General features: G+C 47.3%; 1 protein-coding gene across 2 annotated transcripts in view; it reads left to right on the top strand.

The window, feature by feature from the left end:
* Positions 1-16,054, top strand: part of eno1a (enolase 1a, (alpha)) — a 49,233-nt gene extending 33,179 nt beyond the window's left edge. For both annotated transcript variants that reach the window (XM_072477927.1, XM_072477926.1), the window contains exons 6-12: positions 46-179; positions 1,597-1,819; positions 6,579-6,776; positions 10,220-10,421; positions 13,956-14,064; positions 14,577-14,635; positions 15,779-16,054. In XM_072477927.1, coding sequence (XP_072334028.1) covers positions 46-179; positions 1,597-1,819; positions 6,579-6,776; positions 10,220-10,421; positions 13,956-14,064; positions 14,577-14,635; positions 15,779-15,848 — 995 coding nt within the window. In that variant the 3' untranslated portion in view covers positions 15,849-16,054. The remainder of the gene's footprint in view (positions 1-45; positions 180-1,596; positions 1,820-6,578; positions 6,777-10,219; positions 10,422-13,955; positions 14,065-14,576; positions 14,636-15,778) is intronic.
* Positions 16,055-20,341: the final 4,287 nt, after the last annotated feature.

Genomic DNA, 20,341 nt, shown 5'->3' on the forward strand with positions numbered 1-20,341 from the left:
TCGTCTTGCGAGTAATTTTTTTTTTACACTTTATTTCCATTTTAGCTAAATTTGGTGCCAATGCTATTCTGGGCGTTTCATTGGCTGTGTGCAAAGCTGGTGCTGCAGAGAAGGGGGTCCCCCTATATCGTCACATTTCCCATCTTGCGGGCCATACACAGGTCATCCTGCCTGTTCCAGTAAGTTTCTGTTGGGCAATTGTAAAATATATTCTGTATGAGATTGATTTCCTTTTATGAGGGAGACGGGACCATCTGCCCTTGAGGATGGTTTCATCAGCTGCAACTGTTTGCTGGACTTTTATTTCTTCCTGGACTGGCACTCTGATTGTACTGATGTGTCATTGTTGTCGATTTAGTTACCCTCCCAATAGCCGATCTGCCAAAGTGAACTTTGAAAGTAAATGTCTATTTTGCCCAGTGACTTACCATTACCAGATTCTTCATGAACATGTTTCATAGAACCCCTAAGATTCAGAAGGAGGCCATTCGGCCCATAGAGTCTGCGCTGGCCCTCCAAAAGAGCACTCTACCTAGACCCACTCCCCTGCCCTATCCCTGTAACCCCACGAACCTGCACATCTTTGGAATTTGAGGGAACCGGAGCACCCAGAGGAAACCCACACCGACACGGGGAGAACGTGCAAACCCGGGGCAGACAGTCGGCCAAGGTCGGAATTGAACCCGAGTCCTTGGCACTGTGAGGCAGCAGTGCTAACCGCTGTGCCACCACGTCGCTGGTGTGAAGGAAAGATCATTACAATGAGTTACAAGAGGCTGCTGTCTCTGTTGGGGCATCGAGGCCTTGTCTTATGTTACAGCTCATTGAAATTCTATTGAGGACCCCAAGGCCCTGTTCAAATGTGGTACATTATACGTATTGCTAGGGCATGTAGGCATATATTTATGGATACACGTAACCAAATACTGATGTTTCAATTAAATCTGCAAACTGTTCCCATTCAGTGAAATATGACCTGCATTTGCCAAAACAAACTTTGCATTGATTGATTCCTTTGGGGTAAGTTCAGAAACATAGTCGGCATTCTCAGCAGTCAGGAGGGCGGCGTGGTTAGCACAGTTGCATTGCCACTCCAGGGCCCCAGATTCGATTCCCGGCTTGGGTCACTGTCTGTGCGGAGTTCTCCCCGTGTCTGCGTGGGTTTCATCCCGGGTGCTCCGGTTTCCTCCCACAGTCCAAAGATGTGCAGGTTAGGTGGATTGGCCATGCTGAATTGCCCTTGGTTGCTGGGTTACGGGGATAGGGTGGAGGTGTGGGCTTAAGTAGGATGCTCTTTTCAAGAGCCGGTGCAGACCCAATGGGCTGAATGGCCTCCTGCACTGCAAATCCTATGATTCCAGCACTGGGCTAACAGCAGTGATCAACATTTTCAGTGGTTTATGCCTGTCTCGCCCTTGTTGGGCCACCTGCTTTGTGTGATACCCAGACTTGCAGCTAAGCCCTTCCAGTATCTAACAGTAATGCAGCATTGGTTCCAGCAGCATAAATCTCTGATTCTGAGTTGTATCAGAAGAGTTGGTTGGATCCGACCAGCCACTGACTATCCTGCCTCAATGTTTGTGTTCATCTTTCTAGGCTTTCAATGTGATCAATGGCGGGTCTCATGCTGGCAACAAGTTGGCCATGCAGGAGTTCATGATCCTGCCAATTGGTGCTGCCAACTTCAGGGAAGCGATGCGCATTGGTGCTGAGGTCTACCACAACTTGAAGAATGTCATCAAGGACAAGTATGGGAGGGATGCAATCAATGTTGGTGATGAGGGTGGATTTGCACCAAATATCTTGGAGAACAAAGAAGGTAAATGAACACACTTGAGTCCAGCTTTTTAACTGGATTTTGGTCTTGAACAGTTAAAATCACAATCTGTGAGTAACTGGTTTGAGTAAAGAAAGACTTTCATTTCTGTAGCACCTTTCATGACCCCAGCACATCCCCAAGTACTTTGAGCCAACTAAGTGTAGTTATTGGTGCAATATAGGGAAATAGAAAGGCCAATCGGAACACCGCATGGTCCCACAAACAGCGATGAAGTAAAGTGTTGGGTTTGGGAGATTTGAGAAGTTGGAGGAGAATTAATGTGTTCCTTGAAATAATGCCATGGGAAGTTTATATTTGCCTGAGTAGGCCAGGTGTTTATTGCAGAAAAGCAACATAATGCACATTCCATTCAAGTGAGATTCTGCTCTTGGGCACGATTCTCCCAAAAGGGATCAAAGTCCCCAAGCGAGCGTGTTTAGCCACGTGTTCCCCGGCGCTCGCAGTGCTGAGAAACGCATGACTATTCAACGTGACTCGCGCTGTATAAGGGGCCTGAACGGGAAACAAGCAGCGAAGGCCGCACAAAGCCCCGTTTTGTACAGCGTGGAGCTCCGCTCGCCGGAATTTCCCAGTGCAGCGAGAGATTGGGAAGCCATCTTTCACTGGCCTGCAAAACAATCCCTGGGCCCAACCCAAACGCACTCTCGGAGGGTCCACGGCATTTCCCCTCCACACCCCCCCCCCCCCCCCCCCCCCCCCCCCCCCCAAACACCCACACAGGGCACACCTCGCCTGATTGCGCTTTTGCAGAAAATGCCAGCTTGATACCTTGGCAGTACCAACTTGGCAGTGTCCATACCAGCTGGCAGTGCCAGGCTGCCACCAGCAGTGCCAGGGCACCACACTGCCCATAGGACAAGCAGCTAGGTGCCTCCGATCCGCTGGGAGACCCCCACGAGTGCTGTTCTGTCTGGACGGCGCTCGCCCAAGGTCACTAAGGTGAAGGGATTGAATCCCAAAGCCTCGGGCACCTCGGGGAATCTGCCCAGTAGAGTCAGGCTAACTGTCTCGCTCTAATATGCAGATTTGCCATAAACTGATTCTGCCCATTGTGGGCGGGATTACATCTCGCGAGATCACATTGGATCTCGTGAGGCGTGGCCAGCCGGGTATATCCCGGGAGCGGGGTCTCCCAGCTTTCATCGGCAATGCTGTGCCACGGCGAGCTGCGCTTCTGGTGCAGCGTGGCCATTGGATCGCGCCCACGGTCTTTGGATTGGGGAATGCACACAAACCTCTGACTTCACATTATCACCGGGGAAGTAGACTTATTTGCTGTCACAGTGCTAAATCTGAGATTTTAGCTTGGTATGTCAAACCCTACAGGACTTGTCTTGCGTTTGGTATTGGAAGTCTTTTGTTCTGTTGGATTTTAGTGGGGGGTTTAATCTTCCGATTGCCTGCTTTTCACACTCCCGCTGAAGTGCAACTCCTGAAACCAAAGTTGGCTGAGCATATAGCTGCAAATTTGTCATGATTCAAGAATGCCGAACTGTTGACCCAGTTGCTCATCTTGAGTGCTGAATCTGCAAGACTGGAAAAAGCAGCTGTCAACTAATCATAACTTTCTGCGGCGTGGAATACGAGACCTATTCCAGGTAGCAGCAAATACCCTACTTTAGCTAGCTCGCTGACGTGCGTATAAAACCAAGTATTGCTTGTGTGAGACCGACAGCGCAAACTGCATTTTACCTGGCATTGCCAACCAAATTAGAGCTGAATCTCTGTAATTAGCAGCACGTTTTGAGGTTTAATGAAGCAGTTGTGCAGTTGAGGTTTTTTAACTGTCAACAGTTTCGTACCAGATTCTAACGGTGAGATGTGCCTAAGGCTGCCCCAGCACCCCGATCTGTTTTTTATCTGCAGTAGCACATTGACAGCATTTAAAATCCCTGATCGGTTTTCCTTTTACAAATATGGAAATATCAGACCGACTGCACCAGCTTCACATCCTTCGTGTAGGGTAGGCAATATGATGGCTTCACTGCATTATTAAAAATAGACTGACACTTTTAATGGATTCTGTCATGACCAACTTTTTTCTCCAAATAGGAGCCCTGACAACAAAACCAGATGTCATCACTTGTACATACAAAAGTGTAATCACTGTTACGTAGCCAAACATGGCACGGTTTACATTCACCAAGGTCCCATAAAGAGCTGCGACCAGGCCAGTATTCATTGCCCTTGAGAAGGTGATGGTGATCTGTCTTGTTGCTGCACCCCCTGTGGTGTCGGTCCACACAGGGTGCAGTTGGGGAGTGAGTTCTGGAATTTTGACCCAGCGACGGTGAAGGAACTGCGATTATGTTTCCAAGTCAGGATGGTGAGTGACTTGGAGGGGACCTTCCAGCTGGTGGTGTTCCCAGGCATCTGCTGCCCTTGTCCTTCTAGACAGTAGTGGTGGTCGTGGGTTTGGAAGGTGCTGCCTTGGAAGCAAGGACTGGCCATCAAGTTGACTAAAACAATGAGCTTTCGACCAACAATGATGTGTGTGATTCCTCCGAAAAACTTCCGTCTGGTTTTGGGTGCATTTGGTGGAGTATTTCTCTACGGCACCGAGGAACACCTCTATTCAACGGCACTTTGCCATTTCGTGGCCTTGGGCAAATTCTCTCTGCCGAGGCCGGACTTGGAGTGAGGCTCCCCTCCGATTGGGGCGCCATTTTGGAACCTACCTGGCATCCTGACTGTGCCCCTGTATACCTGGCAGTGCCAGCTGGGCACCCTGTCCCCGACCACCCGGGGGTCTCCAATGGCCTGGGAGACCCCACTGGGTGCCATTACGACTGGTCCACGTTTATGTGGGCCAGTATTAAATGGCGCACTGACGTGGTGTCACTGAAACAGCTGTTTGAGTCCTGGCGACCGGGAGAATCTGGCAAACATATGTTTTTGAATATGCTGGTATGGGTCACGCCCAGTGAAGGTATGATCCAGATTGTGAGATTCCGTTGGATCTTGCAAGACTTTTTGCGAGATTCAAGGGCCTCGTCCCAACACCAAGTCGGGCACAACAAGGCTGCTGAATCGCGCCCGATGACTCAATATTAACTGAACATTAAAATATAAAACTAATTATACAACCTGCATAATAATACAGTAGATCTTTTTTTTTAAAAGAAAAAGAAATTGGATGTTCTAACCATGTTGGATCTGACCCAACCAGGACAATCTGAAGTCTGGTCCATTTTGAAAATTTGCAGCCTTCATTTTTTTTTTAAATCCGAGGTGGTGGTGATCAGAGTGGTTTGCTAGGTTGGGGAGTTACCCCTGGGCTGGGGTGGGGGTGGAGGGACTCCGTTTCTGCAGGCCCTACAGGCCATCATAAGCAGGGCAACTACCGCTGCTGCCCGTCTGTCCGACCAGACACTTCCAGGACAGAGCCCTGTTTGTGGTTATATGCTGACGGTCACTTCAACTCCCTTTGGCTGTGAGCAGCCTCTGGCTGCACAGCTGAAGGTTATTACTAATAAGGAATTGACGTTGTTTGAGAACTCGCAGCTGCAGGTTGTGCTCCTGCTGGTGGCTGCAGATGCCTGCAGGCTGCTGCTGCTGTTTCCTTTTTCTGTAGCTGGAAAGAAGGACAATTTTTTTTTTTTTTTTTTTAATGGATAGCTGGATCCTAGAACACTAGGCTCAGGGGACCCAAGAAGACGCTGTGGGACCTGGTGTGCCACATTGATCCACAAGTGCCACCTGATGACGCCATTGAAGAAATGCTTTTGCAGATTGCTGATACTTGCTGGTGTGGTGAGTGCTGCAGTAACTGGCAGGTCACTGCGGGTTAAACAGGTTGAAAGTCGAGGATGTCCAACTTGGGTGCCAGTGGAATATGTGGATGCCAGGATTTGGTTCCAGTGAGATTGCGCCGTGTGGGAGGGGCCTGCACGGCTGTGGCTCCTGGACGGAGAACGGCACTGATACGTGGAACAAGTCGCACATTAATGGACAGATCATGTCTACGACACGTTCGTGACATGATAACGCATGGTGGGTTTGTTTATTTCGTGAAAATGAGCTGATTATAGCTTTGTATTGGTACCAATATGGAGCGGTGACTGTTGAATGTCATGTAGTTTATTTTCAAATCTTTGTTACCGTTGACCGCTTTATTTACTTTGGTGGGACATTGAGATGGGGAACCCCCATGAGGGTTGAATCCACATCTGTCCCTTCATCGTGTTGGTGTCCCAATACCACTGCCATGATTCACAAAAAGAAACCCATATTCTTGAGTATTTGCTCAGGTAGGTCAGATGAGATCTGAATTGCGTACACAAGACTGGGATTGTGTTGGTCCTGATTACTGGTTGGTAGCCTAATGCATTTCCTGAGTCCCAAAGGGAACTGGAGGTCTATTGGAAATCACATGTCCAATTTTATCACCTCCCCAACAATGTTTAGTTCTTGCTGAGCCTTGGACACCTGGTCATTCTTCAAACGCAGCAAGCGCTAATCACACTTTGGCTCAGAGATAATGGGGCATAAGGACCAACCCATTTCAGCCAATATCCCGAACTGGAATCTTTATCCAATGGCCTTCAATTGCAATGCATGTTTCAGAGGAGGTCACCAGTTAGTAATTAATGTTAGGATCTTGATTGACTTCCAGCCCTCCCACCTCCAAGTTCCTTCGGACTGACCCTTTCTTCCTTTGTGCCTCAACAAACTCTTAAGTCGTAAATACTATTGGGACAAAGAGGGGCTGCTCAGGTTTTTATTGTTTCTGTTGCAGCTTTAGAACTTTTGAAGACCGCTATTGATAAAGCTGGCTACTCTGACAAGGTTGTGATTGGCATGGATATAGCAGCCTCGGAATTCTACCGTGATGGGAAATATGACTTGGATTTCAAATCCCCACCTAATCCCAGCCGTTATGTCACTCCTGACAAGCTGATTGAACTTTACTTGAGTTTCACACACAATTACCCTGGTAAGACTCTGCAGCTCTTACTCCTACAGTTGCTGTATCGCTGAATTAAATCTATATGCTGACAAGGGAAAATCTAGCATGCTGTGGTTAAGATTAGCTAAGCATTTATGGCTTTGTTAGTGCTTGACCCATTAGTCTATTGCTGAGTGCAGCAACTGGTTAAAACTTTAATTTAATAGCCATGGAGTTCCTTAACAATTGGTTGCTCTGTAATTAGTGTTACTATGAAGCAATCTACTTTTTAAACTTAATTGTATAATCTTTTCAGAGTTCGTGTGACCGTTTTCTTACTTAACCACATGGTTCACAGTAACACTGGGTCTGTAGGTTAGTTTTTACATGTTCCAATCCAGTTTGGTCGAGTAAAGCAATGATGGATGCTGTGAGCATTGTTAGAAATGAAGTGTTGATTCTGACGTTTTCTAATGATAAAACATTTACGCAAAGTGTAGCATGTGTAGGTTATCTAATGTGATGGATGAATTATTGGGAGCACTGGAAGAGGGGTAGGGGTTGGTTTTTGATTGCTTGATTGCCTACTGATTTGAAAATGCTACATCAATAGAGGGGAGGCACAAATCTTACAGTGGGTTGTGGAGTATATGACTAGCTCCTTTTATTAGCACCAAAATTCATGTACTCTGCATACAGGTTTTCTACCAAAAAAATGTTATACCTGCATTAGTTGTCGGTCTCAATTTTTTACTCTCCTTTTATAAGTCAGCGTGGGATCAAGCAGGCAACGTGGCCTGTTACAAAGGCAACGTGACCTGTTACAAAGGTGTGTGGGAGTTTAAGACACGTGCTCACTTGGCAAATGGAACAGAAAGTCCGATCCTCCAGCAATAGGAATGCTGTACAAACCTGGTTTCAAACTCGGCAAATGATTGTACCACAGCAAAAGACTTTGATGTTGATGATGAAGCTGGTGTGAGATTGGAAGGATTCCAGCTGGAGAAGATGTCCAATTCACACTGTGCCACAAGGCCGGGGACCAGCCATTGGCCTGACCTTGAGGAGCACGTGTCGGAATGGGTGCTCGAGAATCAGCAGAATAGTTAGGCGATGCCATACATCCATATATACACACGTAATCAAATCCTGAACGCAGCAAATATTTCAGAGCAACAGCTAGTTGGTGTAGCAGCTTAACGGCACACAAATGTCTAGTGCCCCAGCAGAAGACCAAGGTCGCTCAAACTATCAAAAGACCAATCTCTAGTGATTCTTCATGGGCAGCACGGTAGCATAGTGGATAGCACAATTGCTTCACAGCTCCAGGGTCCGAGGTTCGATTCCCGGCTTGGGTCACTGTCTGTGCGGAGTCTGCACGTTCTCCCCGTGTGTGCGTGGGTTTCCTCCCACAGCCCAAAGATGTGCAGGTTAGGTGGATTGGCCATGTTAAATTGTCCTTGGTGTCCAAAATTGCCCTTCGTGTTGGGTGGGGTTACTGGGTTATGGGGATAGGGTGGAGGTGTGGGCTTCGGTAGGGTGCTCTTTCCAAGAGCCGGTGCAGACTCGATGGGCCGAATAGCCTCCTTCTGCACTGTAAACTCTATGAAAAAAATCACAACAGCTTTTATTGTCATGGCAATAACATGGATGAAACGGTCATGAATTTCTATATGCCCAGCTGTCAAAATGTGGTTCAAAAATATTTCTAGTGAGTGAGAAGCCAAGATTCATGATGGTTTTAGTCCGCATGATCAATGGAACAAAGATAAAGCAGATGATTTTCCAACTTTAAAAATTAAAAATAAATATTTAGTGTACCCAATTAATTTTTTCCAATTAAGGGGCAATTTAGTGTGTCCAGTCCACCTAGCTTGCACATCTTTGGGTTGTGGGGGTGAAACCCACGCAAACACTGGGAGAATGTGCAAACTCCACACGGCCAGTGACCCAGAGCCGGGATCGAACCAGGGACCTCAGCGCCGTGAGGCAACAGGGCTAACCCACTGTGCCGCCGTGCTGCCCTCCAACTTAAAATCATGTTGAAAATCCACTGCAGGAGCTTTTGTGCATGTCTATGATGTTGGGTGGATGAAGTGAAGGGTGGTCCACATTGAATGCAGCTTATTAGTATGGTTCTTGGTCAGATCCCATGTAACTGATTGATATCAAGATGGGCCTGTAACACCACCAGCGCAGTTATACCAGAGGGTCTGACACCCATAGTCCAACTTGTTGCGACGGTGCACGTTCCAAAGATCAGTCATGCCAAATGGAATGGGAAGATGGCTGACTGAGGGGGAAGAAAATCGCTTAATGATTAGTTACCAAATTGATGCACAAACTGTCTACGGATGCAGAATGTCCAATTCAAGAGATGGAGTGGAGCGAGGATGATTAGTTATGGAGTGATGATTCTGAAACCAAACTACCAAATCTGATCCAGAGTGTGATCCTTATACTGTAGCCTTGATGAACTCTTTGCGTTGGATGCCGAAGTCCGTGAACTTGACTTTTTTAAAAAGCATTGCTTGTAGCTAAAGATATCCCAGAAGAATTAATAAAATTCATTGATTTTAAGATGAATTACCGGTGTTGTTTGCACATTTCAAAATGGCAGCCACCTACACTGGCATTGTTCACATTTCATATTGGATATGTAAATCGACTCCTGTTTTTGGAAGGATATTGGAGGCTTCAAAGGAGAACTCCGAAGTTGCTGAGAAGGGGATCGAAATTAATGGCGCAATAATGTGAAAAAATTATTTCAAGGTAATACGGTCCTCGGTTCTAATAATTAATCTTGTCCAACGAGTAACTAAATTATCTCCGCCTGGACTCAATGCCTTGATGAAGACAAGAAGACTTTGGAGGAAAACAAAGTGAGAAGCTGGGAGAATAACCAAGCTAATTGTGTCCAGCTCCTCCAAGAGTCTTCATCATGTTGGTAGACAAAGTGTTGTGTGGTAAAGGGGAAGGAAGGAGAAGCAAGAGAGCAAACTAATAAAGGCTCCAGAGATGGAACCTAATTATACTGGAGATGTGGCCTAAGTTTTCAAAATGGCATCGGGTATAGTTTGGGGTGGAGGTCTTTGGTGATGGTGGATCTAGCGGATAAGTGTGTAGCATTCCGAGACCAAGCAAGGCCTTGAGATTTGGGGGCAGTTGGGTGATGGAGGTTGCAAGGAGAGAGAGTAAAAATTCTCCCACAGGAAATTGGACTGTGAAATAGATTTCAGGCGACCTTACACCCTTTTAGATTCAATCTAAATCTGTTGAGAAGTGGGATTAAGGGATATAGCCATACATCTTGATTTCAATTTCCCTTCTCAGGAAGAAGTTGTGGAATTAAGTTGGTTTTCCTCTTTATAGTATAGATGAACCATTTGGGGCGGGGGAAATCATGATCAATTATTCCTGCCAAGCAGCTGTCTTGCAATAATATACTTAAATATGTGGAGAGATTCAGAAAAATTGTCTCTGCTTTCCAGTTGTCTCTATTGAAGATCCTTTTGACCAAGACGATTGGGCAGCCTGGACAAAATTTACAAATCAAGCAAAGATCCAAGTGGTTGGTGACGACTTGCTTGTGACCAATCCGACTCGCATTGCGAAGGCAATTGAGGAGAAAGCGTGCAACTGCCTGCTGCTAAAAGTGAACCAGATTGGCACTGTCACAGAGTCCATTGAAGCGTGAGTTATTTTATGCATGTTTATCAACACCACCACCTATTTTAAAATTTAGTGTTTGAGGCGTCATCGGACGAAATTGCATGCCGAACCAGCGGAGAAGATGTTGAGAGGTGATCGCACACATTTTGCTCGCTCCGAGTCGTGATTTTGAGAATGGAATTGGAAAGCCCCCCGAATTATACAGGGAGAATCCCGAGTGTGGAACCCCAAATGACTGGAAGGCACGGCTACCAATAATGGAGTGCAGGAAGGATAGTGAAGGGTAGTGAATGGAGACCAGAGTCTGAGCGATGGAGAATTTCTGAAGTTAGTTGTGATGGGGATTGAAATGTGAATAAATTGGGATGTATTGGGGGTCTACAGACAGCAAGGACAGGAGTACTAAATGAGCAGGATGTGAGTACGGGTTCAGATGTGGGTAACCAAGTGTTCGGTGATCTAAAGTTCAAAGTGTGGAGAATGGGAGGCTAATCAGGCGAGCATTGGAATAGTAAAATGTGGTGAATAAGACTGTGAATTTAAAACTGCAAATTTTGAATGGTACAAAACGCCACTGAACAACTTTTTGTTTCGTCATTTGCTGATTTTTCCACTGTAGCAAGGTCTTTTTTTTTTTTTAGAAGCCTGCTTTCACCTCATAAAATACTGTTCGCATGGGTTATTTTTGGGGGGTACATTTAAGGTCTTGGATAATCTTCAGGTCTCCTACACACTGTCGGGTGTGACGCACAGGACTGTAAACTCCCCACTGGAAGGTCCCACATCCAACCCTGCCAGTTCTGGAGTAAAAACCCATGCTGTTGGTACCCATCTGATCCACATCAGCCGTCCAGCCAACTGACCATCCAAGGAGTCCAGGTTACTGTGGCATCGTGCATGCTATAGCCAGCGGCTATGGGTAGTGACAGAAGCTCCAATTATCTTTCGATCACATGGCTGACTGCTTCTCTTGCTGTCTGGCACTTGGCATATAGCGGAAGGATTTACAAGTAGATACTCTTGCCTGTTTGGCCGAGTTGTGAACGCACCTTCCTTGGTTATCAAGTCCTGGGGTGGAACATGAACCTGGAGCTTCTATCTACCCACAGCACCACAAGACTTCAAGCTCTTGGATAGAAGCTGTTATTAGAAAGGCTCTTGTATATGCAAGGTATCAGGTGGAACTTTCAATGTGCCTGTTTTTCTTTCCATATGCTGATGGGTCTGCTCAATGCTGTATAATTTTCTCTCTTGTCTTAATTTTGTAATCTCTTTTTTCCTCCTAGTTAAACATGCATGAGATTTGCAATGTGGCTCGAACTCGCAGGCCAACTTGGCCTGCTTCTATAGTTCAAGGTCATGAAGTTATTCAAACCTGACAAACTTGCTTTGTGAGCGGTGTGATTGTGAAACCCAATGAGGAAAGCCCTTACTAATTGACTGTAGTTGTGAACACCTCTGGGCCTATAGAACAGGAATTCACTGTATATTGGCAATCTGTCCTCCTTGCTTTGATCTAAAGAAAACAATTGATGTTTGCGACCAGCTATTGACCAGGCTCGAGTTTGCTGGTTATAATCTTTTCCTGCGTTGGAACATAACATTCTGGCATTTGAGCCCCTTCTGTAGTTCAAAGCCGTCAAAATATTTGAACAAGAGCGAACTAGCTAACTTAGTTCCACTTCAGTTGCTTGCCATGTACAGTATCTCGGGGTGCAATGCAATTTAGGCTATGCACAGTCTGGTTGTTCTTGCATATCTATTGCAGCCCAAGGCTAGAAATAAACTCCTGGCATAGGCCAGACATATCCGATGTTAAAAGTATTAAATAGACTGTCGGAACTCCTGTCTGCTCCATGACTTGCAACACTATTTAAATGAGTTCAGACAACACTATAGCAGTGGTAGATGCAGTTGACATATGTTGGTCATATTAGGATCAACTTTCAAGCCTATGCTCGTAGCTGTATAAGCATATAAGCATTTCCTGATGGCCTAGTGGTTAAAGGTGCCACCTGGTGGCAGAGCAGGAATAGTTGATTTGTGCAGGATTAACTGAACACTCGTAAGTGCACGACACGAGTGATCTCTGCCTTGTGGGGGGGGGAAGGGGGATAACCAAGCTAACTGGAATCTAACTCCTAGCTACTACTGGTAATCCTAGATGGCATGTAAATTGAATCTCTGTGATGTAAGTCAATACCAAGGATGGGGAGGAAAGAAGACAGACAGGGAATGAGAAAATAAAATTAAAACTCCCAAGTGGGCTCTCTGGGCTCTGCCATGATGTTTGATTCCTTAAACAACGTGAGTGCATCGTCTGAAAACAAAGCTGTAAATACAGTTGTCAAAATGAGTGCTAGTGTAGACTAAATCCAGAAAGCTCCCATCCATCTGGACAAAGCGAAGAAACTTAATCCTATCACGCTGCTGTATTTAAAACAACCAACGTTCTCTGGATGTGGCCAGCGATGTTAAGACCATATTAATTACTCTCGCAAATACATAGGAGCCCCACCACCTGGAGGTTCCCCTTCAAGTCACTAACCACCCTGACTGGGAAAGATATCACTGTCGCTGGATCAAAATCCTGGAACTCTCTCCTGAATAGCACTGTGGGTGTACCTCCACCACGTGGACAGCAGCGGTTCAAGAAGGCAGCTCACCACTACCTTCTGATGGGCAATAACTGTTTGCCTAGCCAGTGACGCCCAAATCCCGCAAATTAATTTTTTTTAAGCTCGCCAAGCATTTGCAAGGCCAGGTAGGGGTGGTCTGTCCACTTCATTGAAGGACATCGTTTGGAATTTTATGGCAGTCTGACAACTTGGTGTATTTTGGCTCCGGTGCCTGCCCATCAACTTGCCATTTTACAACTTGGCCTGGTGGGATTTGAATGCAGGATTGTTAAACTAATACAATGGCCAATAGTATTATTGGCCATTGGAGGGGCTGGTTTAGCACAGGGCTAAATTGCTGGCTTTTAAAGCAGACCAAGGCAAGCCAGCAACACGGTTCAATTCCCGTACCAGCCTCCCCGAACAGGCGCTGGAATGTGGCGACTCGGGGCTTTTCACAGTAACTTCATTTGAAGCCTACTTGTGACAATAAGCGATTTTCATTTTCATATTTCATTTCAATAGGCAACCTTATCCCTTTTCCACAATGGGCGACACAGCTGTCTCACCGTGCCGGGGACCCGGGTTCAATTCTGGCCTTGGGTGATTGTCTGTGGGGGTTAAGTTAAGGGGTTATTGAGCGAAGACGGGAAGTGAGCTTTGGATGAAGTACTCGTTTAGGGGGTCGGTACAGACTCCAATGTGCCGAATGGTTTTTGTGCACTGTTGGCATTCTGTGAATTCCTCAATTTAATTTTTTTTGAATTTAAAGGGCACAAGGAGGCCATTCGGCCCATCAAGTCTGCACCGGCCCTTGAAAAGAGCACCCTCAAGTCCACCTCCACCCTATCCCCATAATTCTGAACAGTAAACGTTAAGAGATTGAAGTGGAATCCTTGCGGATCGCCTCTACTAAATCTTTTTGTATTTCCGTCAGATGCAAGATGGCCCAGTCGAATGGATGGGGTGTAATGGTGAGCCATCGTTCTGGTGAGACTGAAGACACTTTCATCGCAGATCTGGTTGTTGGGCTGTGCACAGGACAGGTGAGAATGGGGAACTGGGAAGTCACCTACAGATTTTGCAGTGCAAAAGTCCGTAGTAGCCGAGTCAAAAAGCAGTGCTGCCTTCGGGGTAAATCCTGGATGTAATGGATGTGTTCAGCATTTTCTTTTTTAAAACCGCCATTTTGGAATGGTTAGCACTGTTGCCTCACGGCGCCGAGGACCTGGGTTCGATCCCAGCCCCGGGTCACTGTCCGTGTGGAGTTTGCACATTCTTCCCGTGTCTGCGTGGGTCTCACCCACACAACCCAAAGATGTGCAGGGTAGGTGGATTGGCCACGCTAAATTGCCCCTTAATTGGGTACTCTTATTTTTATTAAAAAAATAAAAATTAACGTGCCATTTGGTGCAGTTGTCAATTTTAAGTTTGTTGATTAATTGACACGCGTGCCGAGCCTTTTAAAGTCCAGGATTGCATTGGGAGTTTTTGCCATTTGTAGAACTGCATACCAGGAATAGGATTGAAATATTGTGAATATTTAATGTGTCCTCAGATCAAGACTGGGGCTCCCTGCAGATCGGAAAGGCTGGCGAAATACAACCAGTTAATGAGGTAAGCAGTTTTTAACTTTACATGTATGACTCATCCAAGATTTATCCCATTATTAAAACATTAATGTGCAGGATTTTACATTGGTAGCTTTTTGAGGTTGATTTTTAAATCTTCTGGGCAGGAAGAGGGTGACAGCACTTTGGCCACCTGTTTCCACACTTTGTTGATTATCTTTTTTACTTTGCCCCCACCCCCCCCCCATTCTGCAGAAAGGATAGTTAGGCGGCGTGTAAAATGGACCCAATGGGAAGTTAAAATCGGTCCCTTTTGTTGTTTTTCACACCATGTGAAAGCCTGAGCTTTGCACGGAGACTATTATTTACAAACTAATTCTACGGCCATCCCAAGATGACTGTTGCAATCCATCTGCCATTGGGAAGCCTGATTTGACATTTTGGCAAGAGCTTGTTCATCAATACTGAAGAGTGTACCCCCCCCCCCCCCCCCCCCCCTTCCTCTCCGTGCTATAGGAAGCAAGAATGAAATAATACTGACAGTGGGGTTTTGACTAGAGGCTACTTCTATCTTTTCACCTGGAGTGTTCTCTGATCCGAACCCCCCAGAGCTTTGAGAACCTTATATTCTAGTTGTTAAAATAAAGAATAGACGGTCTGGTGGCGCCGTGGGTAGCGTCCCTTCCTCAGAAGCTCCGATCCCACTCCAGGACTTGATGCCAAAGAAAGTACGTTCAGAATGTGGTCAAATAGGTTGAGTGCATCAACCTGCAAATCCTTCCAACTCCCCAATGGCTGGAGGTAAGAGTGGGAGAGACTCGTCCTGGTCAGCCACGCTTAATGAGGCGAGATGCCCCTCACGTTATAAGCCCCTGGCGACAGACTAACTACCTGTTCCAGGAATTAACAGCTACTGAAACAGAAAAGTGCGTCTTGGTGCATCACTAAGTGCGGGAAGAGAATTGGAATTTGAATGGAAAATCAAGAATGGTGATGGCTGGTGTAGATAAGATGGGCTGTAACAATTCTTGTGATATTGTGACTATCAGGACTTCTTGTATAGTCCTTTGCCTTTAACTCGAGAGGGCATTTCAGTATCATGCGACAGTATCATGACCAGAACGATAGACGACCAGTGCCTTTGGTACACTATCCACATCTCACTTTTTAAAAAAACTTCTTTCAACAGAATTGAAGAGGAGCTCGGGCAGATGGCTTGTTTTGCTGGCAGAAGTTTCCAGAATCCTCTTGCCAAATAAACCAGGCAACATGTTTCCTGTCAACAAATCAGTGTTTAGAGCAGCTTTTATTTTGTTCCTCCTGTACCAGCAAAATTGACATTTTGTTTTTGTACTGTCATTGTTGCACAATGACTGTTCTAGTGGAGGAAAGGGAAATGTGTCAAGTTTTTTTGATGTGTGTTCCTTTCCCTAGACAAAAAAATAAATGCAAGGCTTAAACCATCCATGTGTATTTGTTGTGCTTTACCCGAAAGATTCGGCAAACATTAAGATTGAAGTGTCCCTTGAGGTATATTTGAATATTACTGAATTAAGCTGTCCTTATGATATTTCAATTATTAGGATATGAATCTCCATTAGCTATCGCAATACTTTGCTAATTAAACTTCAATGAATGAATGATCTCCGTTGTAGAAGGGCCAGTTGGGATAAGGTAGGGAAGTGGAATCTGCACAAGATTGCCCATGACCTTGGTTGAGTCAGCTGATCTCAAAGCAGGCACCAACCTGGACTTCCCAATTGGGATTTTACTCCCCCTGGCTGTGCAATGACGCTGCACGCATATTTGTTGGATTTTATCCTGGTCAGTTTGGCTCTGGTGCCCGCTGTGATTGATGATCCTGTCACCGTGGATTGTCAGGATTTTGGGCGAAGATGACTCGTGGCTGGATTTTCAGTGCCCCCCCCCCCCCCCCCCCCGGCCGAAACTCGATGGCCTACCTCTCTGCTGGCTTCGGCCTGCCTCCAGGTCATTTCTGCAGAGGTGGGATTGGGTGGGGGGTGGGGTGAGTGGCAGGCTACCTGCCCACAGGTGACAGGTAGCCAATCTGGCTCATTATTAATTTATGAATGGGGTCTAGTTTGGGTGCCTAGAGGTGGCCTCCTGGAGGCTGAGCAACCAGCAAACCCTTCTCCAGCCCCAATTACAGCGGCATCCTGTGCAAATGGGAGGGCAGCAAGGTAGCACAGTGGTTAGCACAATTGCTTCACAGCTCCAGGGTCCCAGGTTTGATTCCCGGCTGGGTCACTGTCTGTGCGGAATCTGCATGTTCTCCCCGTGTGTGCGTGGGTTTCCTCCGGGTGCTCCGGTTTCCTCCCAAAGATGTGCAGGTTAGGTGGATTGGCCATGCTAAATTGCCCTTTGTGTCCAAAGTTGCCCTTGGTGTTGGTTGAGTGGGGTTACTGGGTTATGGGGATAGGGTGGTGTGGGCTTGGGTAGGGTGCTCTTTCCAAGGGCCGGTGCAGACTCGATGGGCCGAATGGCCTCCTTCTGCACTGTAAATTCTATGAAAAAATGACAATGAAATGATTGTGTCCACTGAGGGGAGAAAGAGAGGGAGGGAAACGCACTCTGTCTCCATTGCACCAATTACAATGTCTTGTCGAAAATAGTGCCATTGGATCTTCTACAACCACAAGAGAGCATGCACAGCCTCATCTTAAAAAGTCTTTTATAATGTTACAATGCAGTACCTGTTCAATCCTGGCCCCGGGTCACTGTCCATGTGGAGTTTGCACATTTTCCCCGTGTCTGCGTGGGTTTCACCCCCACAACCCAAAGATGCGCAGGTTCGGTGGATTGGCCACGCTAAATTGCCCCTTAATTGGAAAAAAAAATTGGGTACTCTTTTTATTTAAAACATTTTTTTTTTTTTTTTTAAGTCTCTGGCCTCCTACTCTGCTTCAGGCTCTTCAAATCTCTGTTCCTCCAATTCTGGCCTCTTCCATACCCCTGATATTAATCGTTGCACCACTAGCCTCAGCTAGTCCATGCCTCAGCTGCCTGGACACTGAGCTCTGGAATTCCCTACATAGACCCCTCTGTCCCCTCTTTTAAGATACTACTTTTCAAAGCTATTTTTTAAAATAAAGTTAAAGTACCCAATTCATTTATTCCAATTAAGGGGCAATTTAGCGTGGCCAATCCACCTAGCCTGCACATCTTTGGGTTATGGGGGCAAAAACCACGCAAACACTGGGAGAATGGGTCACTGTCTGTGTGGAATTTGCACAGAGTTGGGATCGAACCTGGGACCTCGGCACCGTGAGACTGCAGTGCTAACCACTGCGCCACCGTGCTGCTCTTGGCTTAATTATATTGACCTCTAAACCTTTGACTCCTTGGCCTTCATGGTGGTGAGTTGAATTCTTAAAAAAAAAAAATGTTTTTTTAAATGTTTCCAATTAAGGGGCAATTTAGCATAGCCAATCCACCTACCCTGCTTGGGTCGTGGGGGTGAGACCTATGCTGATCCAGGGAGAATGTGCAAACTCCACACAGATAATGACCCGCGGCCATGATCAAAACCAGGTCCGCGGCGCCATGAGGCAGCAGTGCTAACCATTGTGCCTCCGTGCCTCCCGTGAATTCTAAAGCATTGAAATCTGTGATGGATCAAACACTAAAATGGGACTGTTTCTTTAACTGAAACTATGATGCTTGAACAGGAGATGACAGTGATGCACTATCAATTACGACGAGACGAGAGTAGAGCGTAATCAAGGCTTTATTACGCAGAGATGTGTTGCCTCCTACAGCTGCTGCCGAAATGGCTGCAGCCCGGAGAGCCCACACATTTATACTCCACCTACTGGGCGGAGCCAGTAGGCAGGGATCTATGCCTCGTATGCAGTATATACAATACAACAGTGGTGACTACCACATTCACCCCCTGTTAAAAAAGAGTCCAGTGGGGCTGGTGGAAAACTATTTACATACAGGTTGTTTAAAATTTAAGAAAGAGGTTACAAATTTAGACAATCGGGCGCCTTGATCCGTCGTTGCGAGCGCCGCAGTTCTGGTGGCGATTTCGGCGTCGGTTCGGTCGTCGGTGACTCCGGGAGTGTGTCGACCTTCTCTTCATCCCCGGGTGGGACCAAGGGAGGACAGATCGTCCTGGAGTGGGGGCTGTGGTGGGGTGCGCCGGGGGGAGGGAGGGTGGCGCCGGGGGGAGGGAGGGTGGCACTGGGGCAGCGGTGGGGGGGGGGGGGTGTGGGGACCCAGCTGGTGGCAGGTCCCTGAGGGAGACTGTCTTGGCGGCCATTGGGGTGCGCTACGTAGGCGTACTGCGGGGTCGCGTGGGGTAGCTGTACCCTCCCAACCAACGGGTCCGCCTTGTGGAGCCGCATGTGCTTGCGGAGGAGAACGGGTCCTGGAGCTGCCAGCCATGTTGGGAGCGAAACCCCGGAGGTGGACTTCCTGGGGAAGGCAAAGAGACGTTCATGGGAAGTTTCATTTGTCGCAGTGCACATGAGCAACCGGATGAAGTGAAGGGCGTCAGGGAGGACCTCCTGCCAGCGGGAGGCTGGGAGATTTCTGGACCGTAGGGCCAGCTGGACGGCCTTCCAGACCGTCCCATTCTCCCGCTCCACCTGCCCGTTTCCTCAGGGGTTGTAGCTGGTCGTCCTGCTCGAGGCACTGCCCCTGTTGAGCAGGTACTGGCGCAGCTCATCGCTCATAAATTAGGATCCCCGGTCGCTGTGGATGTAGGCGGGGAAACCGAACAGAGCGAAGATGGTGTTGAGGGCTTTGATGACGGTGACAGACGTCATATTGGGGCATGGGATGGCGAAGGTGAATCTTGAATATTTGTTGACCACATTAAGAAAGTATGTGTTGCGGTCGGTGGAGGGGAGGGGTCCTTTGAAATCCACGCTGAGGCGTTCAAAGGGGCGGGAGGCCTTCACCAGGCGCACACGATCTGGGCGGTAGAAGTGCGGTTTACACTCCGCGCAGACCTGGCAGTCTCTGGTGATTGCCCTGACTTCCTCGATGGAGTAGGGCAGATTGCGGGCCTTTATGAAGTGATAAAAGCGGGTGACCCCTGGGTGACAGAGATCGTCGTGCAGGGTCCAGAGTCGGTCCACTTGTGCGCTGGCACATGTACCTCGGGATAGGGCATAGGGGGCTTGTTGAGCTTACCGGGGCGATACAAAATCTCATAATTGTAGGTGGAGAGCTCGATCCTCCACCTCAAAATCTTATCATTTTTGATCTTACCCCGCTGTGTGTTGTTAAACATGAAGGCACCCGACCGTTGGTCAGTGAGGAGAATGAATCCCCTGCCGGCCAGATAAGACCATAAGACATAGGAGCGGAAGTAAGGCCATTCAGCCCATCGGGTCCACTCCACCATTCAATCATGGCTGATTAATGCCTCCAATTCCACACAGCTTCAACGATAGCTTGGGCCTCCTTTTCGACAGAGGAGTGCCGAATTTCGGAGGCATAGAGGGCGCGGGAAAAGAATGCCATGGGCCTGCCTGCCTGGTTGAGGGTGGCGGCCAGAGCAACATCTGATGCATCGCTCTCTACTTGGAAGGGGAGCATCTCGTCGACCATGTGCATCGCGGCCTTGGCAATGTCGACCTTGATAAGGTTGAAGGCCGGGTGAACCTCAGCCATCAGGGGAAAAACTGTGGCGTGGATGAGTGGGCGGGCCATGTCCGCATAGTTAGGGACCCACTGGGCGTAGTACGAGAAGAACCCCAGGCATCATTTGAGGGTCTTG

The sequence above is a fragment of the Scyliorhinus torazame genome, chromosome 16, assembly GCF_047496885.1.
Source record: "Scyliorhinus torazame isolate Kashiwa2021f chromosome 16, sScyTor2.1, whole genome shotgun sequence".
NCBI classification, from domain to species: Eukaryota; Metazoa; Chordata; class Chondrichthyes; order Carcharhiniformes; family Scyliorhinidae; genus Scyliorhinus; species Scyliorhinus torazame.